This window comes from Sprattus sprattus, assembly GCF_963457725.1.
Source record: "Sprattus sprattus genome assembly, chromosome: 4".
NCBI classification, from domain to species: domain Eukaryota; kingdom Metazoa; phylum Chordata; class Actinopteri; order Clupeiformes; family Clupeidae; genus Sprattus; species Sprattus sprattus.
Window position 1 is genome coordinate 35,503,747 of NC_137923.1, and position 27,960 is coordinate 35,531,706.

General features: G+C 40.7%; 1 protein-coding gene across 1 annotated transcript in view; it reads right to left on the reverse strand.

The window, feature by feature from the left end:
• Nucleotides 1-27,960, reverse strand: part of LOC308364800 (zinc finger FYVE domain-containing protein 9-like) — a 102,075-nt gene that overhangs the window by 33,684 nt on the left and 40,431 nt on the right. The window contains exons 5-8 of the mRNA XM_080838043.1: nucleotides 21,765-21,880; nucleotides 20,579-20,708; nucleotides 19,042-19,164; nucleotides 765-920 (exon numbers count right to left, since the gene is read on the reverse strand). Coding sequence (XP_080694169.1) covers nucleotides 765-920; nucleotides 19,042-19,164; nucleotides 20,579-20,708; nucleotides 21,765-21,880 — 525 coding nt within the window. The remainder of the gene's footprint in view (nucleotides 1-764; nucleotides 921-19,041; nucleotides 19,165-20,578; nucleotides 20,709-21,764; nucleotides 21,881-27,960) is intronic.

Consider the following 27,960-nt stretch of genomic DNA (forward strand, 5'->3'; position numbering starts at 1 on the left):
GTGATGTTGTACAAGTACATTTGTAAATACTGAATTGTGAGAAAAGGTTTAATTACAAAAAGTGTTTACAACTGTGTAAAAGTCAGTCATTATTTACAAAAGCAAACTTTTTGATTCATGGAACCAGTAGCCTTTATTGTTAGAATAGGCAAATTACATGTATGCGCTCATGTGTGCATGGACAGTTCTCATTTGAAGGCTTTAATGGATGGAACACTGGCAAGCATATGGTAGCCTACATGCAGCCGCGGAAAAATTAAGTCAAATTATCAGTTTCTCTGGTTTTACTATTTATTGGTATGAGTTCAAATAAAATTAACATTTTAGTTTTATTCTACCATACTATGGTGCATTCATGTCATCAAACCATGGTGCATTCATGTCATCAAACCATGGTGCATTTACAGTATGTCACCAAACCATGGTGCATTCATGTCATCAAACCATGGTGCTTTTACAGTATGTCATCAAACTGTTGTGCGTTTAGGTCATCAAACCATGGTGCATTTACAGTATGTCATCAAACCATGGTGCATTTACAGTATGTCATCAAACCATGGTGCATTTATGTCATCAAACCATGGTGCATGGTCCACCCGCACGTGTTTTATAGGCTAGGTTGTTGGGTATGACTACTTGCATGTGACAGTGAGAGGTTTGGCCGATGTGAGAAGTCCCCAACTTTTGGCACAAGGAATTGATCAACTTCTGTGTCTAACTATAGAAGAAACGAATGGATTAGTGAACTGCTTGAACGTACTAACCTGAAAAAGCCTCCTGATAGATCTGCACAAAGTGGCAAAAGATGTCCTTTGGAATGGTCTTCTCATCCGGCAGGCACTGAAGCAACACCACCACCTCCGCCTGACCCACTGCATGCATGCCCTTCGTTGTGACCAACCAGCACTTCCTGTTCACATCTTTATACAATTGGGACAGTGTAGGTTAGAGGAGGATCATCTGAGTTTAGAGATATTATAAAATCTAGTGATGAATGTTAATGGTTATGTTTTGATTGCATTAATATCAAGGTGTCAAAATCAAGCAAAAAATAATTCACTTAACTCCACCTGATACAAATACTGTGCCTGCACACTTACGGGAAATACGATCATATTCATTATGTTCCCTGTATGTTTTACCTAGCAATCATTCACATGCCCATACAGAGATCAACACAGAAACATTGTATCTTGTTCTACAACTTCAGCTACGCTGGTTTATTGTGAACGGGAATTTATACAAGTCAGAGGTGCCACTTAGTGGTCACCATAAACGAAGCACCTTCAGCTTTGTACATAACATTTCCTCCCCGCTAAGATATGTTGTCAATCAACACAAAGGATATTTACTTTAACACAACAGAAAAGATTATAGCTTTCTTTTGTTTACATCAAATAATAATGAGGGGATGCCTTCTTATACTGCAAACAATATGTCTCAGAACTCACAGTCTTACAACATTATATTACATCAAACAATGTGTTCTGATCCACATGGCGTTTCCATAGCCCTGGTACTCCCACATTTATCCTGTACGACACTGGACCTGTCTTTTCCACAACAATATCTTGTGTCCACTTCTCCTCCCCCTTCCTATAGTCACTCACAAGGACGGGCTCCCCAACATCAAACTGCCTGTCCTTTGAGTGTTGGTGGCGGCGTTGTTGGGCATCCTGTGATCTGTGCACTGTTCCAGCAACATTGGGTTTCAGGAAATCCAGACGAGAACGCAGCCTGCGTCCAAGGAACAACATGGCTGGCGTTTCAGTTGTTGTGGTGTGGGGGATGTTACGGTATGCTAGCAGGAACGTATCAAGGCGTTGTTGCACCATCCCGGTGCCTTTGGAAGATTTTAGGGCCTGTTTGAATGTGCGCACAAAACGCTCGGCCAAGCCATTGGTAGCAGGATGATACGGCATGGGCGTCCACAGTGATCAGGTACATATGTCCTTTGAATGGACCCGCAAAGTCCACATGTATCCTTTCCCAAGGGCTGGATGGCCACATCCAAGGGTGTAGAGGAGCTAGCCCAGGTGCTTTTTGTATGCTCTGACACGGGGGGCAGGATTTGGCATGAAGCTCAATTTGAGAGTCGATGCCGGGCCACCACACATAACTGCGTGCCAAGCTCTTCATCCTCACTACTCCTGGATGTGCTGAGTGGAGCTCTTTCAGAACCCGGGGGTGCAGTTTAGGTGGAACAATCACTCTCATACCCCACATGAGGCATCCCTGTTGTATGGTGAGATCATGCTGGCGCAACAGATAGGGTGACAGCTCTTCGATTACATCCTTTGCAGCTGGAAAACGACCAGTGGAGACAATTTCCTGGACACGAGATAAAATGGGGTCAGACAGGGTTTGATCTCGGTGTTACTGACTGGTAGTGTGTCCAACTGAGATGTGTAGAACACCTCTACTGCGCCTAGCTTCTCTTTATGTGTGTGTGAGAGTGGTAAGCGTGAAAGTCCATCTGCATTTGCATGTAGTGCACCTTTACGGTATTGGATGGTATAATCATGCGCTGATAGAAGGAGTGCCCAGTGGTGCATTCAGGATGCAGCCATTGATGGTGTACTTTTCACTGGACTCAGGATGGAGGTCAGCGGGCGATGGTCAGTGAGTAGGGTAAACTTGTTACCATAAAGGGCCTGATGGAACTTGCAAACTCCAAAGACTATCGCTAGCGCCTCCCTCTCTATCTGGGCATAGTTTTGTTCTGCCTTGCTGAGTGTTCGTGAAGCATAAGCTATAGGTCGTTCCTCTCCATCAGGCATAGCCTGCAAGAGCACAGCTCCGACCCCATATGGTGAAGCATCGCATGCAAGGCGAAGGGGCAGCTCAGGATTGTAGTGTGTAAATACTTCCTGTGATACTAGGAGTGCTTTTGCTTTCTGGAAAACTGTCTCACAGTCTACTGTCCACTGCCATTGCTTCCCTTTGTTTAGCAGTTCATTCAATGGTTTAAGGACAGTGGCTAGATCAGGGATGAAGCGTCAATAGTTCAGCATTCCTCGGAACGAACGTAGCTGGCTGACATCACGTGGTGCTGGTGCTTCCACAATAGCACGTACCTTCTCTGGTGATTTGTGGAGCCCGGCCGCATCAATGATGTGGCCCAAGTATTCCACAGACTTCTGTAAAAACAGGCACTTCTCTTGTTTGAGATGCAGGCCATACTCCTCTAGCCTGCCTAGGACTGAATCCAGCGCTTTGAGGTGAGTCTGTTCATCAGGACCACTGATGAGGATGTCGTCCAGGTAACAGTGTGTGTAAGGCAGTCCGAGCCGTACTTGATCCATAGCCTTTTGGAACAAGCCAGGGTACTGTTCGGCGACGCTCGCTAAGCGGTTTAGCGAGCTAGATTCCAGGCTAAAAAAAGTGGACACCCCTTTATCGAGTTCGGCGAAGCAACTTCTGATCAATTACCATAGTAACATATCGTTTAGCACTAACCTGCTTCAGGGCAGGCTAACTGAAGTTTAGCTGGCTAAACTTGCCACACCCACACCAAAAGGAGGGATCCCATTGACAAGGAGTCATATTATAGTTTGATTAGCGTAGGAAGAGTTCTTTGCGATCGCCAAGAAGATCCATTTTTCCATCATGATGAGTTCTTGTATGAGCGCTACCGATCCACCCGACAAGGAATAATTAATTTAGAAGACCTTCTCGAGTCATTTATTGCATACACCACCGTCGAACATTGAATGTCTTCACTTTCTTGCGAGTGGTAGCCTTCATTTTTGTAATGTCGGCGATGCGGAGAACAAAGCACTCATAATGAGATGACAGTGGTAGCCGTACAGTTGAGACATTGGTACAGTGATAAACCCGAAATAACTTTCATGCGCAGCCTGAGACGCGATTTTTAGTTTGCACATGAATACTAACGTTTTCTTTGATCCCAGGAAATTTGAGCACATAACCCATCTCCATTACGGAGATATTGGCGAAAGATCTTTATTGTATGTCCCTTCTACAATCATGATGTTATTAACCATACGTCATCAACAAATGCAACTTACATAATTGCAAACGTCTAGTTTTGCAAACGTGTCTAGTTTTGTGCAGTAGTGAATAAAGTACTCTACAGTCTAAAGTCTACTACACCATAGCATATCATTTTTGTTGAAAATGATTAAGGTGGATGCATGACACACAATATATTTTCATTGCTTCAATTTATTGAATTTCTTATTAATACATTTACATTTAGTAATTTAGCAGACGGTTTTATTCAAAGCTATTTAGAAGAAGATGCAAAAGTATAATTAATACAGAGGAGAAACTCAATTGGTAAGGAGGAGGTGAGGGGGGACGAACCAGCGATCTGTCGCATGCAAACCACAAGCTCTAACCGTGACACCCCAGTCACATATTAGACCAAGGAAAAGATATCACGACTTAGACAGCCTATAGACAGTTTCTTATATTGCTGCCACAGTTGCGGCAGTGTTGAATTTTGACATGATTATGGTCTTGAATTCTTCATAACGCGTTCATGGTCTTATCCTGCCTTAGCGGAGTAAAAATTAGTCTTTTTCTTTGAGTTTAGACTATGGTACCATAAAAAAAAATCATGGTTTTGGTGATCGACCTATCCTGCCTTTGGAAGCAGGACGTGCACGCGCAATTTTTAGCCTGGGATAAAATAACTTGACGTATAAATAATTTAGCGCACGTCGCCAGACCGGTTTGGCCTGTTCTCATTTAGCGAGCTATATTATCTCATGTCGCGAGCTAAATTAATTATCTTAGCTTCAGTTGTACGCCGAACAGTGCCCAGGGTATGATGCTACGCCAAAGGGCAAGCGATTAAAACGGAAAAGCCCTTTCTGTGTGGAGATAGTTAGCAGCTTCCTACACTTCTCTTCTACCTCCATCTGGAGATAGGCATTAGATAAGTCTAACTTACTGAAGCGTTGCCCTCCTGCTAGAGAGGCAAAAATGTCTTCAATGCGTGGTATTGGATATCTATCCAGAGAGCTTGGTTAAGGGTGACCTTGAAATCGCCACACAGTCTCACTGTGCCATCCTTCTTGATTACAGGCACCACAGGTGTGGCCCACTCACTATTCTCCAATGGTGAGATCACCCCTAGCTCAGTCAGGCGCTTCAGCTCGGCCTCAACTCGAGGTCGAAATGCATGGGGCACATTACGTGGGGGGCAAAATTTAATTTTAATTTAAGTTATATTTTATTAGTGTTCAGAATCTCTCATACACAGAATCTGAAAAATTTAAATATATGTATAGAAATAAAAGAAAAACAAACAAACACATATGTAAGTAAAGAAACAAAAACAATATCAACATAACAAAACTATAAATAAAACAGGGAGAAATAATTTTCCATAGAGTGAAGAAATACAGTCAGGCCATTTATCTGTGACATAGTTCAGGGGTTCCCAACCTTTTTGACTCCGAGGCCCAACTTTTTGTATTTGTAACAGGTCGGGGCCCAACAGACACCCCGCTTATTTTAGCAAATCTATATTCCATTAGGCTAATTGAATCTATAATCCATTAATTCTAATTATTATACGGCTCTTCAGAATGTTCCAAAAAGTACAGTTGATTTGAATGGGCCATCCCTACGTCATACTCCGCTGCGCGTCGGGGTGTTGTTCGCCCCGTCGGGAATTATTTTTGGAGAATGACCTCCGGACAATACATTATCCCTTACTTAATAAGCGATTGTTATGTGTGAGAAAAAGCAACATCAGCACCTGCCACAGGTGGAAGCCTAGAAATAAATAAAAGAAAATCTAACTCTAGATATTGCATCAAAATTGTATTGTGCACCCGAAAACAACATAAATACACACAGAGAACTGAATTGCAGTAGGCGTAGGCCTATTTGTGCACAACAAGCAAGTCAGGACCCAAAAGATAGCATGTACTCAAAACAAGTGATGGAACATGCAAACAAGACCACTCAGCTAGGCCTAATTAAAATAAGTGATGCTTCAGACATGCAAACAAATAGGTTCAAATAGGTCAATATAATGATTAGAATAATTCAAATAATGAATTAAATCTGTGGCTGCAATCTATTATCAACATAAATAGCACCAATCATTCCTGGGCAGTCGTTTGAGTTGGTAGCTGTCCACAGAAAAGCATATCCACTCCAATGATAACGCACAAAAACAACACTAATGCAACGTTACTGACGTCCGTCAAATCCTATACATTTACGAGTAATCACTTCAGACAGCGTGAATTTTAGACACTGTTGTTTAATGGTATATGTTTCGTGCTCTCTCGCCGTCAAGCAAGGAATATGCGAAACACAATGTTGCCACTCGACGGTAAATCGTTAGAATAGTGTGGGTTGGCGACCATCTAACCTGGGGTTGCTTTCTGTCGGGTGCTTTGCATTAAGGTGATAACTTAGACGAGTTGCTTCAGTGACAGCTAAATTCAGCTTGACAAATGCTACATACAACTTTAGATTTGTCGATTGTTCTGTCATTTTGCCTCTTGAACAGAAACTTTCCGCCAAACAATCCCTCAGCTCTCTCCAACTTTCACTACCGTCTCGGTCGCTTCTGCCTAACTGACTGCAGGCACCACCGGTTTCGTGTCAACGCACACCGAAAGTAAACAAAGTTGCGTTAACTGCATTAAAAATGTGTATCACATTAATCTCGGCCACAATAATATCATAGATGTACGCGTTAACTTTGACGTCCTTAATTACCTCCAGCAAGGAGGTTATGCGATCGGGTCCGTTAATTTATTTATTTATTTGTCCGTCTGTCTGTCGACAAGATTTTTCAGAAACTACTGGGCTGATCTTTCTGAAATTTTCACAAGAGGTGGATCTTGGTCCTGGGACATCCCCATTAAAATTTCTTTGTTTTTACTACAATGTGAATCATTCGCCCTGAGAGATACATCTTGCTTTACTATCAACGTCAACCCTTGCTGGAGGTCAGAAATCTCGGATTGCTCTTGTTTATATTGTTCTCAATTTAAAATCAGTTACTCGCTCCGCGGCCCACCAACGGGCAAACATTTTCGCGGCCCAATGATAGTGCTCAGCGGCCCACCAAATGGCCGCAGCCCATGGGTTGAGAAACCCTGACATAGTTGCACCACTTTTGCCAGTGCTTAAGAAATGTTTCCAGTCTTTGGTTAACATGAGCTGTAATGTGCTCCATTCTGTAAATTTCTGTTACAATGTCTCACCATGATGTTATTGTAGGACATTCTGGTAATAACCATTTTCTTGTAATAGACGTTTTACTGGCCACCAGCATTGCATTCATCAAGAGTCTGTCCCTTTCAGCCAACTTTGAGGTATATTTCCAAGGTACAGAGTCTAAAAGTCCAAAGGAATGTCCTCGCGAAAGATGTCCTGTAAAGCACTGTGTATCGCCTTCCAAAAGTCTTTAATGATGGGACAGTCCCAGAAGATGTGATAATGGTTTGCACTTTGGTGTCCACACTTTCTCCAGCAAACAGGAATATTATTGCCATGATGAGATGTCTGAAATGGTGTAATGAAATATCTAATACAGTTTTTCCAGTTAAACTCTCGCCAGCTCATTGAACTGGTACATTTCCATTGGTACCCCCATATTAATGTCCATTCTTCCTCAGATATATCTATTCCTTTTCCCATTTTGCTTTAATGTATGCTGTTGAATGAGTTTAAAGATCTAGAAAGCGTTTATATATGGCTGATATCACCCCTTTACTACAATTTGACTCGTATGCTCTTTTAAACAGTTCTATGAAACTGGAGTTTGCTTGTGTTACATTTTTAACACTTTTGTCAACATAATGCCGCAACTGTAAGTATCTAAAGAAGTCTTGTTTCTCCAACAGATACTTTTCTTGAGTCATTTAAAAAATAAACAGTATGTTTCCATTCATAATATTGCATAAGACTGTTATTCCATTATCTCTCAATTTTTTTGAATCTGGTGTCCATTTTATTTTATGTGAAGTCTGGGTCATATCCACACCATTTAAGTGACAGTAGATCTCCTTCTAATTTATATTCTCTAATGTTATTTTTCCATACCTTCAGTGTTAATTTGACCCATGGATTATCAGAACTGTTTATGTAGTGTTGCAGTTTCGAGTCAGCTATAAATGCCTGTATTGGAATGGGAAATATTTTTTCTTCAATGTCTTTCCACTGTGCATCATATGAAGGATCGCACCAGCATATCATAGCTCTTGTCTGGGCAGCATAGTAGTACTCCTTGAGGGCTGGCAGACCCCATTCTCCCTTCTCCTTCACTAACTGCAGTGTTTTGAGACGAACTCTTAGTCTCTTGCCTTGCCACAAGTATCTAGACAACATTTTGTCCCATTCACTAAGCTGGTTTTGAGAAACTTCTATTGGTATGGTTTGAAATAGATATAACAATCTGGGTAGTATGTTCATTTTAATAGATTGTACTCTTGAGCTGAAACTAAAGAAAGGGATGAGATTCCATCATGTGATATCTTCTTTGATTTTTTTGTGTATAGGTGAATTGTTATATTCTGAAAGTTTTGAGAGATCTTTTGGGATAGTTATGCCTAGATATTTAAAGGATTTTGCTTGCCATGACCATGGGTATTTGCTCTCTATTTCTGATATTGGATTATAGTTATACGCTAGTAATTGGGTTTTACCCACATTAACCTTATATCCTGATAATTGCCCATACGTCTCCATTGCCAGCATCAGCTGGGGCAAAGAGTGCTTTGGTTGGCTAAGATAAATTAGTACATCATCTGCATAGCATGCTAGCTTATGCTCTCTATCCGCAAGTTGAATGCCTCCTATTTCTCTATTTTGTCTTATATATTGGGCTAGTGGTTCAAGGAAAAGTGAAAATAATATTGGTGACCAAGCACAGCCCTGTCTTGTACCCCTTTCCAGGGTAAACCTATTTGATAAATAACCATTGACCTTGACCCTTGCAGTAGGATTATTATATAATGCTTTTGGTTTTATATTTTGTATGGTTTTAATAATCCTGGCATGGAAACCAAATCTATGTAGAGTTCTGTAAAAAGAAATCCCAATTGACAGAGTCAAAAGCCTTCTCAGCATCTATACTAATTACTATTGCCACCATTTTGTTTTTTTGCTATATGATTAATAATATGTAACGTCCTTCGTATATTGTCTTGTGTTTGACGTTGGTGTATGAAACCTGTCTGATCGTTGTGGATCAATTTAGTCATAAACTTTCAAGTCTTCTGGCCATAATAGAAGTAAACATCTTATAATCTATATTTAAAACAGATATTGGTCTAAATGAAGCACACTCCGTTCTATCCTTACCTTCCTTTGGAATGGCAGAAATAATGCCCTCTTTCCAACTAGGAGGTGTTTGTGCCTTTTCCAAAACCCAGTTTAGTGTAGGAAGTAAGATAGGAATCAGGTCATTTTTAAACTCCTTGTACCACGCAGATGTATAACCATCGGTGCCTGGCGCCTTCGCTACTTTAAGCTACTTTTCTGCTTATTGCCACTTGCAGTTCATTTTCTGTTATTTCAGCGATTAGCTCTTGGTTAAGCGTGGGTAATTCCAGGGTGTTCAAGAAAGTATCAATCTGGGCTGTCTCCTCCTGGGACTCTTGTATACAATTTTTGGTAAAATGCTTCAAATGCTTCATGACGGTTCCCGGGTACAGCATACGGCGCGTGTTGCGACTGTCACCAGCCAAATGGGCATTGCTGCACTGCAACCCTAACAAAGCTTACGACTAAAATCTCCACATATACCAAACTAAACAAAATGCTCAATGCCAGCAAAACTAAACATATCTAAACACATGCAATACCCCCCTAATCAACAAAACTGGGCTACAGACAGCGTATGTTGTACCGTGTAGGAGGGCCTTTACGGATCCCGGGTACAGCATACGGCGCGTGTTGCGACTGTCACCAGCCAATTGGGCACTGCTGTATACCCTGCGACCCTAAAGCTTACGACTGATATCTCCATAAGTACATTACTAAACTAAATGACAAATTGCCAGCATTACTAAACATATCTTTTCCCTTTCTCTTTCTCTCTCTCTCTCTCCTTCCATATCATATTGCTTATGCCTACAATAATAGTTAAAATAGCCATACTGCCAACTGTTAAATCTACTACCCAAATGTTTCTCCCTATCTGTTTCTGAAATTGATGTCTACTAACATAAATGTTCTCTCGCCCTTATAGCATGTTCCAATCGCTGATGGAAATGGAAATATTGCTCCTCACCCCCACCACTCCTCATCTACGCACATGGACAGCTGAACTCTACCCACTCACTTTCTTCGTTTTCTTTCCCTACTAATCAAGACTATCTCCCCATGGGACGCTGCCGTAGTCTCTCCACATGGTCTACCGGGAGAAACCCTCGGCCAACTGCACCCACCGCCACTGCATTGCCATACACTTACTTTACCCCATACCCTATGCTAGCATTTATATACAATATACATTATTGCCACCACTGAAATGTTTCTCTGTCCCTACGTCCCCTACCCCTGTAACAGTAACCCTATTAGTACCGTAAACTGGTCTTGCCTGTATCATGTATTGACCACCAGATGTCTGTATACATACTATGTCCCGCAACCAAATGCTGGCTGTGTACAACCCCTGTTGCTTCCTTTCCCCTTCTGCCACACAATCCTCCCCCTTCCCACCTTCCTATCTCCACCCGGCCGACCTCAAGCAGATGGGTCCCCCCTTATGTGCCGTGGTTCTGCTTAAGGTTTCTTCCTGCCTAACAGGGAGTTTTTTCTTGCCCCTGTTGCCATTGTGCATGCACTAAGGGGGTCTAGGCTCTGGGCTCTGTTAAGCGCCTAGGGGAAATTGTATTGTTATGGCGCTATACAAATAAAATTGAATTGAATGAATCTCACTTAGTTTGTTTTTGATCTCATTTGTTCTAGGGTGTCGAATTTTATGAACTGTATTTTCAGCTAGTTTTTTCTTCAGTTTCCATGCCAGTATTTTCATTGATTTTGGGTCGCTTTCATAATGACTCTGTTTCAAATGCATGAGGTTTCTTTTAATGTCTTGTGTGGTTACATTTCTAATTTCATTTCTGATTTTTTCGATTTCCTGAAATGTATTTCCATCTGAACTGGTCTTATGTTTTGATTCTAAGTTCTTCAGTTTTTGTTGTAGGTCCTCTAGAGCCTTTTTTCTTTGTCTTTTCTTATGTGAGGCTATTGCTATAAGTTTTCCTCTTAAGACAGCTTTCATAGTATCCCATAATATAAGAGGTGAGACCTCATCATTGTCATTCAATTCTAGAAAATCACTAATTTCTTTTCTAATAGCTTGTTTGAAACAAGGGTCCTTGAGAAGGCCAGAGTTTAATTTCCATATATTATTTCGCGGTGGTAGGTCAAGGTCAACAGTTAGATAAATAGGCGCATGGTCACTCAAATCAATTGTCCCAATATCACATGTATGTATTTTATCTCTATCCCTCCCAAATGTTATGAAATAAACTATTCTTGTGTATATGGAATGGGGAGCAGAGTAGTGGGTATAATTTCTTCCTTGAGGGAATAGTTCTCATACATCAATAAGTCCCACATCCTTGAAAAGTGTGTTGATTTTTCTATAGAGATTTTGTTACATATGCAGTCCCGCTCAGCAGTATTGGCACCCCTAGTGAATATGAGCAAACAGGCTATGACAAAATATGTCTTTGCTGTTTATCCTCTTGGTCTTCCACTCAAAATATTCATAAAAATCTTACCTTTTCATTGAGGTAAAATAATTGAGAGAAAAAGTTTTTTTTTACATTAAATAAATATTATTCTTCAAAACATGTGTGCACAGGTATTGGCACCCCTTAATTAAATGTTTTGTGCAGCCTCCCTTTGCCAAGATAACAGCTCTGAGTCTTCTCCTATAATGCCTGATAAGGTTGGTGAACACATGGCACGGGATCTGAATCTTACAGTATCTCTCCAGATCCTTCAGATTCTGAGGTCAACGCTTGTAGACTCGGCTTCAGCTCATCCCACAGATTTTCTTTGGGGTTTAGGTCGGGGGACTGTGATGGCCATGGCAAAACCTTTATTCTGCGGCCGGTGAACCATTTTGGTGTTGATTTTGAGGTATGCTTCGGATCATTGTCCTTCTGGAAGGTCCAACCATGGCCCATTTTAAGCTTACTAGAGGGGGCTGTTAGGTTTTCATTTAATATCTGCTGGTATTTGATCCGAGTCCATGATACCATGTATCCTAACAAGAGAGCTTTATTTTGGTCTCATCTGACCATTTAACTCAGTCCCATTGAAAGTCTGACTTCCATTTGGCAAACTGTAGGCACTCTAGTTTGTTGTTGATTGACAGCAGAGGCTTTTTTCTGGCCTCCCTTCGAAACAACCTGTGGTGATGTAGGTGGCATCTGATGGTAGTTTAGGAGACTTTCTAACCCCAAGACTCAACTAATGTCTGCAATCCTCCAGCTGTGATCCTTGGAGATTATTTTGCCAGTTGAACCATCCTCCTCACAGTGCGTGGGGTCAATGTACACACACGTCGTCTTTCAGGCTGATTCTTAACATCACCTGACGCTTTAAACTTCTTTATCATTTCCATGATAGTGGAAATGGGTATTTTCAACTGGTACGAGATTTTCTTGTGTCCATTTCTTGATTTGTGCAGCTCAACAACTTTTTATTACACATCGTCACTTTGTTCTTGGGTCTTTCCCATTGTGATGAATGACTAATGGAATTTGGCCTGTGTCATCTCATATTTGTACATCAGTGGAACAGGAAGTCATGGTTAACCTCTTAAGAGTTCATAATTAAACAGGTGAACTTAAAAATGTAAAACATGACTGGAAATTTACTTTAGTTAGATTTCAATTATAAGATTTTTCTAGGGGTGCCAATAATAGTGGTACACATGTTTTTGTAAAAAATATTTATTTAATCTCAACCGTTGTTTTCTCTTACAATAATTTAACTTCAATGTAAAGGTAAGATTTTTGTGAATATTTTGAGTGAAACACCAAGAGGATAAACAGCACAGACATATTGTTTCATACCCTGTTTGCTCATATTCACTAGGGGTGCCAATACTGCTGAGCGGGACTGTATGTTTTCCCACCTGAAGAATCAAGTTGTGGTTGTAGATGGATATTAAGATCCCCCCACATATAAGTAGGCCTTCTGTTTTTGTTATTATTATATCAATTATCTTTTGAAAAAAATCCCATATCACTTCCTGGGGCTGCATAGATAATGAGTAAAGTTATTATTTTTCCATCTATATTTCCCTTAACTAAAACATACCTACCCTCCTTATCTCTAAAAATTCAGACAGACTGTATGGAGAACTGACAACAACAGGAACTTTATTAATATAAGACATAAAGACCCATCTGCAGTGTATCTTTCTTAACCCTAGTATGGCATTTTTTTGTTACACAGAAGGTATTGTGGGTCTGGTGGACCCGCTCGATTTTAAGGTGTTTATTCAGTACAATCAAACAATTATCGGGGCTTATTACCAGTTTTCTTTTTCTTTTTACAAAATCAAGAAAATCAATTATAATCAAGATATCAGTGGACAAAATTCAACAAATTTACAAATGAACCAAGGGTTTTCATAACTTGTTGATTTATGTGAATTTAATTTGAAAACAGGTCAGTTTACATAGCTCAATATGGGTGGTTGGGGCACCAGCATTGTCCTCCTGAATCCTCCTGATGGTTGCTGCAGAGGCTGAGGGGTGCGCTTAATGAAAATGTAGACAGATATCTGTTCTTCGCATAAAAAGAGCCAAAGCCAATGAGTTTCAGTTTGAAGAAATTATTAGAAGTATTATTTTTGTTTGGATCAAAAATGAAAACGGGTCCCACAGACCCGAATACCATACAAGGGTTTCTTAAAGGCATTCCACCTGGTCATGCTTAGCATATGCGATTCAGTGCTATATGATTTTATATTATTTGATATTACTGCTCTGTACATGAGCTGGATCTGTGGGATTACCCAATCTCAGCAAAAAAATCTAAATCTGTTGTCATGGATTGAGCCTCACTCTCCATCTCAATATCTTCCCTGGCAGGCAGTCTGTCCTGACTTTCTGTGTCGTCCCTTTCCCTGTTTTCAAAGTCTGTGCTGATCTCATCTGGGTCTGGGTTTGGCTCTGCCTCTTTGGATGCAGTTGATGCGCTTGGCTCATCATCTGTCCAATCATATATTACTGTTATTAATATTATCTTTACTATTATAATGCCCACTAGAAGCAGTGGTACTTTTGTTCTGCTCAGGCAAGATCTTTGAGAGGATCTCTAAAGCCTATACTTTTCTAAGATTACAATTATTTAGCATGTGGCTCTTTATCCCTGTACTTTCTAGCATGGTCCTTTTATCAGCACTTAGGCCTACCTGTCGACTTTATCTCCTGGTCCGCATTTTCCTCTGGTCTGGAGGCTTGTGGTTGCTCCTCATCTTTAATGTAATGTAATTATGATAAATTGCCATTAGAAGGCTAAAAATACGAGTTTGATTAATTCATTAATTAATTAGCCTATGCATTATCATCTTTATCACAATTCAATGTCTGTCTCACCTGCTGGTTTGCTTTTTTGTAGCCAAGCCAGGATGTGCTCCCCTTTGCTGCTTCTTTAAGCTGCTTCTCTCTCTCCTGAGTCCTCCTCTTTTCAGTAGGCATTCTGCACTCTACACTTAACAACACCCAAAATAGTGATAGGATTTCGAAATGTAACCATTTTGAATGAAATAATTTATGTGATGCATTATTTCCATCATTTATTTTTATTGTTAAAACGAAATGTTATAAACTGACCATCAGCAGACATGTAGCTTAGTTTTCCTACCAAAACATTAGCATGTGATAACGGGCTGGTTGTCTGGTAGGCAAACTAGACATCTGATTATTTAGGCTAAACGTGGCAAACTGAGCCTCGATTTATGAAGGTTCTAATTAATTTCATAAAACATGATGATGATTGTTCGTTTGTTATACATTTCTACAATTTAAAACTCACCTTTTCTGACAACGTCAAAGCAGTTTTTTCATCGACACAGAAGAAAACAACCGTAACCGAAATTGAAGGCTCAGGTGATGGTCGCGTACAGTAACAAAGTCAGAGGAGGGCGCATGCCCCCCTCCCCCTACTGACTTTCACTCTCGTTGCCCATAGGCTTATCCATTGGAAGTGAAGAAGGCTACTTTATGACGTTTCGGGTGGCGATTTTTTAAAACTAGGTCTACATGAAATTCTTGGGCATTCCTGTTTGCCCTCCTCGAGTAAAATTAACCCTCCGAGGGAAAATAAATAAATATATATTATTATTATTTTTTTTTTTTCTTCCTCTGAGGGGCACTTTTACTCGAGGAAGGCAAACGGGCAGTTGCCCAAGCAACCTTAGCACACTCCTGTGCACGTCCCTGCCCTCTCCTATGTCCTAGCTTATATGATGAAAAGAACAAATTAGTAAAGCCCATTCTTCTAAGTTTTTAGTGCTCCTTGTCATTTAAGTTAACTTGTAAATATACCACATGTGCCCTCTTTTTCTTCATTTTAGTTCGAATTTTAGAGCGTTTGATCGGATTTAACAGCCCGTTAACATTGTAAGAAATTATTTTAAACTTGTCACTAGCCATAGATTATGTCTTTGCATCTTTATGTTTAAACATATTTCAAATGATTTACTCCCTAAAAAAACAACAATCAAGAACATTTTCACACAGTAAAATAAAACATACCGGTAATAACTGAGATTCCAAGGCTGAGGTCCTGAAATGACCCTTAACTAATCTAGAAGGAACGTCTAGCTTGGGAGGAAAGCCTCTCCTTTTCGTAGGTTGAGGGCCTCCGCGGAGATTCCCCAAAAGGGAGAGAAAAAAAACTTTGTCCATCAGTGCAAAGGCTAACTTAAGGTCGATCCCTCCATTATACTATATATTCTTACGTTTGTCAGGGAAGGGAATCTACTTGTGTTTAGATAGTGAGATTTTTTAGAATTGGGACAGTTACCACCATTTCACAACATCTTCCATTCATTCATCCATTCAACTCTTGTTATATGTCCACCTGTCTCCGTCCTCGGGCTTCCACTCTCTGCCATGATGTGCGAGACAGCTGCGCAGCTAAATCCTCCTTCGGTTCAGCCCTGAATACGTTGATGGGGAGCCCTCTGTTGTTCATATCTGCCGTCGCTTCCTCTGCTGATTGGTAGAGCTGTGTGCCATTCTCGTAGTGCACTCGCAGTTTGGCTTGGAATGCTGTTGCGTTTCAGAACTCGTTTTGCCTCATAAGCACTGTTTTCTTCCCCCATGCTTTCCGTAGGATTTCTTCTTAAGTCTTGTATCTCAAGAATCGAATGACTATTGACCGTGGCTTGTCTTCCCCAGTAGGTTTAGGAACAAGTGCTCTGTGTGCTCTCTCAATGTCAATTTCCGTTGCTTCGGGTATTTCCAGTTAATCACGCAGTAGCTTTTCCACAAACTCCACCATTGATGTCCCCTCTGTGTCTTCTGGTACATTGAACATTCGGATATTTTTCCTACCTTCTAGGTTGAGCATTTTATTCTCGAGCCGGGTCACTTCTTTTATCAGTTTTGATACCACTTGTTCCACATTCTGAGTACGTTCTTCTACCTCACTAACACGATTCTCCATTTCCTCAACTTTTTGATCAACTTTAGTGAGTTCAGATTTGATGTCGTTCAGTTGTTTATTCATATCTTGACGAAAATCCCGAATCTCCTCCAGAACTTTAGCTAGGCTAGCCGCTGTGACTTGGCTTGAGCTAGCATCCTCGTGAGGAGAGCTAGAATTAACTCGGCCAACTAACTCGGTTTGCTGTTCAGTACCTTTCTTTCCCGTCGCTTCCCTTCTTCTTGCTATTCGGCCCCGACATTTTGACCATGTAAAAGTAAAGCGTTTTATTATTTGAGTAATTTTGGGGCGAAATATATTGATTATTGGAGGAGCTGTGTTCTTAAGCTGCCATTCGCTGCGCTGACTTCACCGGAACCGGGGGGGCAGAATTTAGGTATACTGTTAGGTCTAACAGTCAGTGTGGCTTTAATCTGTTTCAGTGTGCCTAACTCTGTAGAGAAAACAGCGGAGTGTCTCTTTAACACCATCTTCAAGCTGTCTTTCTCTCTTTGCTCAAAGGCATGCACTGTCTTTAAGTCTGTCCACTTTAGTTTGATAACTCTCAGCCACTCTCTACCAAACAGTGGAGGTGCCTCAACTTTCACTACGTACAAAGGCAAAACAGCACACTGCTTATTTAACTTTACTTGTACTTTGATTATCCCTTCTGGCGCCAATGGCTCTCCAGTGTAAGTTTTTAGCATTATCTCAGTGGGTTGCAGAGGTAATTGACTTAACTTGCTTTTATGAAGTTCCCAAGAAATTAAAGACACAGCAGCCCCAGTATCCAATTCCATTTTCTTTCCATTACCTCTAGGCAGCACAGAGATTCTGGAATATTTCCCTTTTTCAGACAAGGAATACAGTCCCAACTCAGAGTCAGTGTCAGATTTAGTCTCATCACTTTCACTAACATTTCTAGCATCAACATGATGAATTATCTTCTTTCTGTCTTTAACACTGCGCTTCATTGTATTACCTTTCTGTCTCCATTCTCTGTCTTGGCTGCTTCTGGCTTTACTCTTACACATGTGTTTGGTATGGCCTTTCCTCCCACACTGGTAACAGTCGCGATCTTTGTACCAGCAGTCTTTATCCGTATGGTTCATTTTCCCGCACCGGCGGCATTGGTCACCTTTGTTGTAACTCATTGTATGCACTTTAAGTGAACTGCTTAATTGCTGCACGTCGCGTGTGGCTGTCTCTGCCGACACTGCATAATCCACTGCTTTCTGAAAAGTAAGATCCTTCTCAGTCAAAAGTCGCTTCTGAACTGTTTCAGTCTTTAGTCCACAGACAAATCTGTCCCGTAGTGCGTCTTCAAGATAAGCACCAAACTCACAATGTTCCGAAAGTCTTTTCAGTACTGCAACGTACTGTGCAACGGTTTCTTCTTCCCCCTGATTTCGCTTGTGGAAACGGAATCTTTCCGCTATAACAAGCGGTCTTGGAGCGAAATGGGCTTGCAATACGTCCACCACACGTCAATAATCCATCTCCCCAGGCTTGTCAGCAGCCACCAAACTGCGAAGTAATCCATAGGTTCTTGGTCCCATCACACTAAACAACACCGGCACTTTCTTAACTGTTCTGATCTCATTAGCCAGAATGTAATGTTCAAAACGCTCAATATACGTTGCCCATTGCTCACCGGTATAATCAAAAGGATCCATTATTCCCGCCATGATGCGTCCGCTTTCAGTTGATTGCACTTCAATAATGGAGTCTTTGTTAGAAGATTGGCTCATCACCTCTTAACAGATACACTCTAGCTCACTAGCTAGCTTCCAACGTGGTTGTTCTTTTGTTCTGATGACCAGTAAAGTCTTCAGAACTACGCACCTCGTCGCCAATTTATGTTATGTTCCCTGTATGTTTTACCTAGCAATCATTCACATGCCCATACAGAGATCAACACAGAAACATTGTATCTTGTTCTACAACTCCAGCTACGCTGGTTTATTGTGAACGGGAATTTATACAAGTCAGAGGTGCCACCTAGTGGGCACCATAAACAAAGCACCTTCAGCTTTATACATAACACCCACGTGCTAGCACCCCCGGAAGTGGGGTGGGCTCAAAGCACTGCTGTTAGCTCGACAACCATTTCATAAAAAATTCTGACAGTTTTATGACAAGTCACTAGGTCTCTATTGCTCGTAGTTTGACTGTTCTCTCCATTGTACGTTGCTTTGGACAAAAGCGTCTGCTAAATGACTACATGTAAGTTGGTCTCTATATGGACTTATTAGTGGAGTTCAATTCAATTCAATTCAATTCAATTCAATTCAAGCCCAATAGTAAGAAGGCGCAGGCCTTGATGACGCCCAATAGAAAGAAAGAACAGCGGGGTCCCAGAAAAATGGTTTTGATTAATTCTGTCCAAAAAACTCTTAGTGGATTACTTACAGTTGACCAGTTTGATCATAGCCAGCAGGTTAGCATTCAGGAGAAACACCAGGGGGTCAGGCCCACTTTCCTCCAGCTGCTGCATGAGCTCCACCTCAGAAGGCTTCTCCTCCACATTATAGTCTACCAAAGCAATTTAAAAAACAGATATCTGTATTAACCAAATACAATTGCAATGTAATGTGCTGATTGCCCTGGTGAAAGGTTCTTGGCCATATAGAACTGACGGTATGAGCAAGATGCTAGTAACAGTCTCAGGCCAATACCTTTATCATGGTTTTCATGAGCCTGGCAATGTGTGATGTACAGTGCCCTCTAGAATTATTGGCACCCTTAGCAAATATGAGGCTATGAAGAAATGTATTTGCTGTTCATCCTCTTGGTCTTTCACTCAAAATATTCACAAAACCTTTTCATTGAAGTAAAATTATTAAGTTGTTTAGCTGTACAAATCAGGAAATGAATATAAGAAAATCTCTAAACAGCTGAAAATACTTATGTCCACTATCATGGGGTCGATTTTGATGTAAAATATAATGCCAAGAAGAGCATGGTAATGGTCTGTAGAACTAAGGAGGACATGGATATTAAGTTTCCTGCCTTTCATCTTCATGGCAAGCTCTGGGGGTGTCCAATAGTACCAAATACTTAGGGCACATTATCACAGACACGTTGGAGGATGATGCTGACATGTTCAGACAGAGGAGATTGCTCTATGTCCAAGCTAACATGTTGGTTAGAAAATTCCACCACTGTACATTTGATGTTAAAATTAATTTGTTTAGAGCCTACTGCACCCCTCTCTATACAGCTCCACCCTGGGTGAATTACAAGAATGAGAGCTGGCGTAAATTGAAAGTAGCCTATAATGACTGTCTTAGGATACTCCTGAAGAAACCAAGGAGTACTAGAGCCAGTCAGCTGTCCTGCAATATGGGTCTAACCACCTTCATGGCCTTGCTGAGGAACCTTACTTTTAAGTTAATGTGTCTGGACCGCTCTCCAAATGTTATAATTGATCTGATGACAGACCCTGGCCGCAGCTCTGTCAAGTACACATCTAAGATCTGGGAACACTGGAATGAATGCCTTTTTTAACCCTTCTTTCCTTGTATATTTATATGTATTTTTTAATATTTATATGTAGAATTGCTGAGGTTAGTTGAGTCTTGGGGTCCGAAAGTCTCCAAAACTACCATCAGACGCCACCTACATCACCACAAGTTGTTTGTGAGGGTTGCCAGAAAAAGCCTCTGCTGTCAATCAACAACAAACGACAGTTTGCCAAATATTAGACAGAAAGATAGCCTTACAGAAAAGCACCTCATACCCACTTGTGAAGTATTGTGGCATATCTTTGATGTTGTGGGGGTTTTGCATCTTGTTAAGCTAATTTTTTGCCAATAATTCTGGAGGGCACTGTATTCTTATTTTGAATGTAGATATTAACAGCAAAGTGATACACAAGTTATACACAATGTTTATAGATACACAGGAGACAGACGGGGCCAGCTGAAAAGTGAGGATAGACAAGCACCTGTTCTGTGGCCTCCCGTACCTCCTTTGATGCCAGTGGAGATTAGAATGGGTGGAAGTCCATCTGCAGGAATCAGGCTGATGGAGTTGCCCAGCGGCTTCACTTGTCCAACTCTATGACTTTGAACCACCTACGGCAAGAAAAATAAGACAAAAGGACTCTCAATAATAGATCACTTGGTGATCAACGGACTTTCAACAATAGTTGGAACACTTGTATTGCCATCATGGCAGGACATGTGTCTTTGTCTCACCAGATGGCAAGAAAAAAACATACAACTGGACTACACCAAGTAAGTTTTGAAACAGCAGACTACCTTCTAAAAAGAATGGTGTTTGCCGAAACACTGTGAGGGCGTATGTCATGATTTGATTTACTCTGCTAAAATGAATAAAACAACATCTGATGGAGATTCAAGGACAAGCTGGGTAGTTTGTTCGAGGGACTTGCCAGATGACATGATGAGAAGATACATACAGTGAACATTAAGGTGGCAAATTATAGGTTAATGCTTTCGATCATTTCGATCATGATGTAACAATAGAATAGCTCTGCCTCCTACTTTGCTTTTTAAATACTCAACGAATTACAAGATCACCAGCACCCTTGGACCAAAGGGATCTAGGTGGGCCATAAGAGACAATTCATTCCTTGAGGTTATTTAGAGCTTTGTATTTGAAGGAATACTTTAAAATCAATACTACTTTCCATTAGTGGCCAGTGCAGAGAGGCAAGTACTTTTGTATTTTCTTGTGGTAGTGTGCGAGCAGCAGCTTCCTCAAAATGTACTGAGCTGTTGCTACATCCAGACAGGAGAGCATTGCAGTAGTCTAGTCAAGAAGTAATAAATGCGTTGATTCGTTTTTAGTAGGGATCATTTTAGGATGTCTGAAGGCAAGGGTAATACAGACCTGACGTCTTCTAGTTTATCAACCCAATGGACTCTAATGTCGAAAACACTTTTGCAGTACTCTTGGATTCCGAAGTCGGGGTTGGTGAGGTTCCTCTACTACTGTTGAGCGATTGCATTTTCCTGTGGAAATGCATCTCTATTTGGAATAAGTCTCTTGACTTTTTCTATTTTCTATTCATTTTACAACTTATTGAACCTGAGCTGTGACGTGATGTTCAGCAGAGTGATTATTCATGACAATTCCATGCATGTAAATATACTACTAATCCTCACCTCAGTACCGCTCACTGCGTGGGTTTGATTTGAGAACGGTTGAGTTGCCAAAGTCTGAGTGGCAGATGTCTGCTCAGTTGCCTCTGCATTGCGTTGAACCCCATCAGGAAGAGAGTCTGACAAAACAATGCATACATATAATATACACTGTAAAAACTCCTCTCCTAGCAGAAAACAGAAATGGTCTTTGAACAAATGTCCATTTACCAAAATGTATGCTAGCCCCGGAAATTGACTAGCGTTAGCATTGAGCATTATCTTTTTAAAATTATTGTTCAGACAAGTATACCTTCAGAGCTATGCTGCTTTACAGATAGGTGTGCTGCATTTACCTAGCTAGCTGATAAGCCTTATATACCATTTACTAGGGGTGTAAATCTCTCATGACAAAAACAATTTGTATCTCGATTACGATATAAGAAAAGATGCATGTTGATAAAAAACGATTCAGTACGATTCGATTCGATGCGATTCGATGCAGTTCAATTGTTGAAAACACTAACTTGTGAGGAAACAATGGACCTCATTCTCAAACAGTGTCTTATTAATAAATATCTTCATACCAACCTCAGAAAAGATCTCCGCTGGATTCATGAACGCTTGGAAATGTGTTCTAAATTGAACACGCTTTCTCGTGCACCTGAACTTGTATACACAAACCCCCACAAGCTCTTTATAGGGGCAACGCGTGCACACTCCACAGGCAACACGAAAGCAACTTCAGAGACTGATCAAAACAATTTCAAAGCAAGCACCTTTAAACCCAGCAGCGGGAAAAAAAATGAAATGTCCCTCAAACACAATCGGAATTTGATAATAACCCTAATATTTAGGGCTATAAAGCAACACGCACTGCTGTTATTAAACAACACGTATGCTGCATTTTAAATAAAGCGCAAACCATCGGTTATAAACAAGGAGCAAACCGAGTGAGAAGGATCTAACATGGCCAAGCAAACTAGCCTTAAAAGCTTTCTTCAGAGGACAAACGCAACTGATGAGGGTGAATCGTCTGATTAGGGATATTTTATAATTATTTAAATCCGAGGATCTCTGTACAAACACGCAATCAACAACGATGTATCTTCCTTGGCTGAAGTAGCTAGCATAGCATTGGCCATTGAAAATGCATAGCGTAGCTAGCATAGCGTTGGCCATTCAACTGAATGAGTGTTGTAATATGTCATTCTCTCTGGTCTTGGCGTTAATACTGAGAATAGAGCCTGATTGGTTTATGTTATGCGGGCTTTGGCCAATGACAGGCTGTCATTGTTCTGACTGAGATCAAATGCAACAGGCCAGAGAGTGTTTTGTGTTTAAAAAAAACGGAGGGACAAACACTTGTGAACCGATTCGAACTTTCAAATCGGGCAAAGACCGGTTCATGAAATTTTAAAACCGATAAGGGACCTCACGCATCGATGTAGTCTTATCTTACACGCTAAAAACGGATATCGATACGTATCGGTTATTTTTTACACCCCTACCATTTTCCATACAAAACTTTAAAATCAACCAAACAGCAACACTGAAACCATACATTCCAACTGGTAGAGTCATGTGTTCCAAGATAAATCACAGGTGACAGACCGATCATCATAGTTTTGAGAGATTTGCAATTGCCCAATAAGGTATGGATATTTCATATTCTTGGAGTAGTCATTTGACTGGTGAGGATCAAAGCCTAATCCACTCGTACATAATGTGTCATTACAGCCACATGTGTTTTGAATTATCATATTATTTTATGAAGGCTTAGGTGTTCCACACAAAATAACTAGCTACTAGAAACCTACACACTCACAAAATGTTATTGCTTGTGTTGAAAATAAAAAGTAAAGGCAACAATAGCCCAGTCTTTATCTCAATGCAACATTAAAGTGTTTTAGATTACAATACTAAACTCTAAATGCAATAAAAGAGAATAAATATTGTCTACATCCAGTACAGTTTTTAATTCTACATTTTCCATGCATGCAAATTGCAGCTAGCAGGTCATTTTTGCTTATTTACAATATAGAACAGCTGTGACAAGAAAGACTGTAATATTCACATATTGATAATATTTGAAATATGAGATGACAACTATCCCTGTTGGTCGCTGAGTATGCTTGCGGGAAAGAAAGACATTGGGAGGAAGGACAGTGTCTTTTGCTTTAATCTACAATGTAATACATTGAATGAGAAGTTGTGTCCAAACTTTCGACTGGTACTGTATCTCTCTCTCTCTCTCCCTCTTATATATATATATATATATATATATATATATATATATATATCTGCGAGAGAGAGCGTTAGAGTGAGAGAGAGAAAGACAGATAGGTATCGAGTATTGAAGGTGCCTCTTATCAATATTCCTAGTTATAGGAACACAGAGAAAGGGAGTCTTGAAATTGGAACAGGTGACAGTAAAGCACAGGCTTTTCTTTAATAAATAAGAAAAAAGGAATATTGGACCTCATTCTTAAACGCAGTTAAGAAAACGTTTCTTCTTAACTCCACTTACGAATTCATGAAAGTTCTGTCATCTGGGATTCGTTCTGAACTTAGAACAGAATTTAAGAATACTAAATAGCAGTCGTAAATCGTCCAGATTGGAGTGCACCCATGTTCTTAAGGGCTGAATTTGTGAGAAATCGTTGGTGATTACGTTAACATCAATTCTACAGACAGCCTCAGCTTTAAATTATTATAATAATAATAGATACGAGAATATTTGTATATTATAAAACAATTGGGTTCTATCGCGTTATTTAGCAGTTTCTGATTGGACGAGAGACGTTCCATGCGTTGGATTATCCCAGAACAACCCAACTCGGACTTTTCACAGCTTATAATAAATCACTCCGCGATGAAACATTCGCAATGCGCATTGATGATAACCGTTAATTCAAAATTTATATAATTCCGAACCAAGACGTTGACAATGGAACTATTGTTTGTTGCGGAGAATCAATGGCGAAATTAACATTTTTTAATCAATAACTTCGTGTTGAAATGTTAATTGGTTGACTATAGAATTGTTTTATAAAAGCAATATAGTACGAGTGAGAGTGGGGTAGGTATTGCTTAAATAAACAATTACGTTTCACATTAATAGTCATGATTCTACAAGGCATCGTGATGTCCTAACATAAATAAATAAGTCTGGGGCACTAAGCTGCAGTGAGCCTGTGTGTGTACTGTAAGATGTTAGGTTGGCCTTCAGCACACGTGTTGCTAGGTGGGCCTGGAGCACATGTGTTGCTAGGGGGGCATGTATGGAGAGAGATATGTCTCAAGTATTCGTAAATGCAAGTACCATGATCCAAAAATGTTTCACGATTTACAAATGTGTTTTGCGATCCAAACAAAAGTCTTACTCGTGATTTGTTAGTTGGCATTTACATATGATTGTACACATAGATGTCCATTCGTAAATATATCGTTTGTAATTTCTTAAAATACGTAACATTTTGTGTGTGCATTTCTCATGGTCTGTCATTTGTAAATCTACAATTCGCGTGTGAAGTGTGGAATCTGCATTTGTGGATCGCCCAATACACGCGTGTAATCCTTCTTCCTGTGACGTACTTTTGAGACAAATTGTTGCAACAAGCTGTTGCTTCACTGAATAGGCCTATATGCTTAATTAATACGTTATTTGAAGTCACGAAATGTGTAGAGTAGCCTGTAAGCAAAATACACTGGAAACATAGATTATTTGAAAACAAGTCAGTTCTCAATGTCGAAACATGCTGTGAAGGCTATTTATGTTGTTATTGTACCACAGGAACTGCAATCTAGGATGAGCTCCCGCATGGTATTTCTGTCTGTTTATTTTAATTGTGCTACTTTGTTTAAACCAATACATATAAAAAACAAACTAGAAAACAAAAACATGCATGAGTAACAGTTTTATTACTTATTTGGTGAGCATTTCTAGGCAAAAAAATAAAACAGTTTTGAAAATCGTACCACAGGTAGCCTAACGCATATCTTGATATCGCCTTTCATGACTTCAAATAATGTATTGATTAAGCATAGGCCTATTCAGTGAAGCAACAGCTTAGCTCCCCGCTCACGTTTCTATGCGAGAGCACCTCATATGTCATCATGGGAGTAAAAAACAAGTAACGATAAAATCAAATAAATACTGATATTTTTCTACTGATCTGTGCTGTAAATGTATTTTCTGCAGGATTACAATCATTTCGAGCATTTTTATTATCACAATCTATGAATTTGTGCATGTCCTGTTCAAACAGTCAGGAGACAGCGAGACTGTGAGGCAGCGACGAGCTGTGCCTCATCTCAGATTGCGCAGATTTACCCTCCAATACAGCCCTGGATTTAACATAATATTTTGATCGAACGAGTTGCAATAAAGTGCTCACATTTTAGTTGGCGTTGTCCAGGGCCTCTTAGATGTCATGTGCTTAAAATCTCCTTAAAACGAACAAACGAGCAGTTTCACTTGGGAGCCCCTTCTAATATTATTTGGTAGGGTAAAAGCTAACTGTGTGCCAAATGTCATGCTTTTATCACCCCGGTCACGATCGCGTTGTTAAGCCACCTGACTACAAGGCAGAGGACAACACTGCCACCTACCGGATAGGTTGGCACTGTCGAAAAGGAGGGGGGGGGGGAGGCTTGTATTTGTGGATCAGAAAGCCATGTCTCAAAACCGATTTTTGTTTCTCAAAATTACGTCATAGGAAGAAGGATTGCACGCGTGTATTGGGCGATCCACAAATGCAGAATTGCAGATTTACAAATGACAGACCTTGAGAAATGCACACACGAAATGTTAAGTATTTTAAGAAATAACAAACGATATATTTACGAATGGACATCTATGTGTACAAATCATAGCACATTTATGTAAATGCAAACTAACAAATCACGAGTAAGAATTTTGTTTTTGTGGATTGCAAAACACATTTGTAAATCGTGAAACATTTTTGGATCATGGAACTTGCATTTACGAATACTTTTGAGACATATCTCTCTCCATAGGCATGGAGCAAATGTGTTGCTAGGGGGGCATGGAGCCATGTGTTGCTAGGGGGGCATGGAGCACATGTGTTGCTAGGTGGGCCTGGAGTGGATGTGTTGCTAGGTGGGCCTGGAGTGGATGTGATGCTAGGTGGGCCTGGAGTGGATGTGATGCTAGGTGGGCATGGAGTAGATGTGTTGCTAGGTGGGTGTTGAGGTCAGAATGACATTTTTCTCTGTGTTACGTGAATGTGGGTGTGTATGGTAATTGGGGCGCACAGGTGTTGGTGATAATGAGAATTGTGCAGTGGTGTGTGCACCTATGCGGGTGCCTACGGTAATCGGGTCACCTGTTGTGTGTGTAGCACCAGAGCGCATTATATCAATTGCTCATTTAGTGTGCTAGTAATGAACGGAAAGAGGGTGATGGGGAAGCCCTACTTTTGCTGACCGCATTTAAACTGCTGCTTGTACAATGTAAAGTTACTCGATACCTGAACTTATGGATGTTCTAATTCTGACGAATTACCAAAGGAACAATAAAAGGAAAAAACACACTGGATTTATGGACTAATGAGTCGATGGATTTATTCACATACCGAAACAGCAAGCGCGTCTGGCAGGTTAAAGCATTCCCCAATACAGCCTCTCGACGACAACCAAAAGATCTAGTAGTCGTCTACAGTGGGCCTGGAGTGGATGTGTTGCTAGGTGGGCCTGGAGTGGATGTGTTGCTAGGTGGGCCTGGAGTGGATGTGTTGCTAGGTGGGCATGGAGCACATGTGCTGCTAGGTGGGCCTCGAGTGGATGTGTTGCTAGGTGGGCCTGGAGTGGATGTGTTGCTAGGTGGGCCTGGAGTGGATGTGTTGCTAGGTGGGCATGGAGCACATGTGCTGCTAGGTGGGCCTGGAGTGGATGTGTTGCTAGGTGGGCCTGGAGTGGATGTGTTGCTAGGTGAGCCTGGAGTGGATGTGTTGCTAGGTGGGCCTGGAGTGGATGTGTTGGTAGGTGGGCCTGGAGTTGATGTGCTGCTAGAGGGAAGGTTGCTAGAAGGCCCTCTAAGCCTAATATCTAATTTTCTAATCCTAATATGATAGTGTTGGCTTACTGATTGTGCGTGTGGTCTAGTTTAAGATAGCAAGGTTGCCCGATCTCTGAGAAGCTGACTAGGTGTTCCCTTTAAGACATTCATTTCAATGCAGATATGGTTACATTGTGG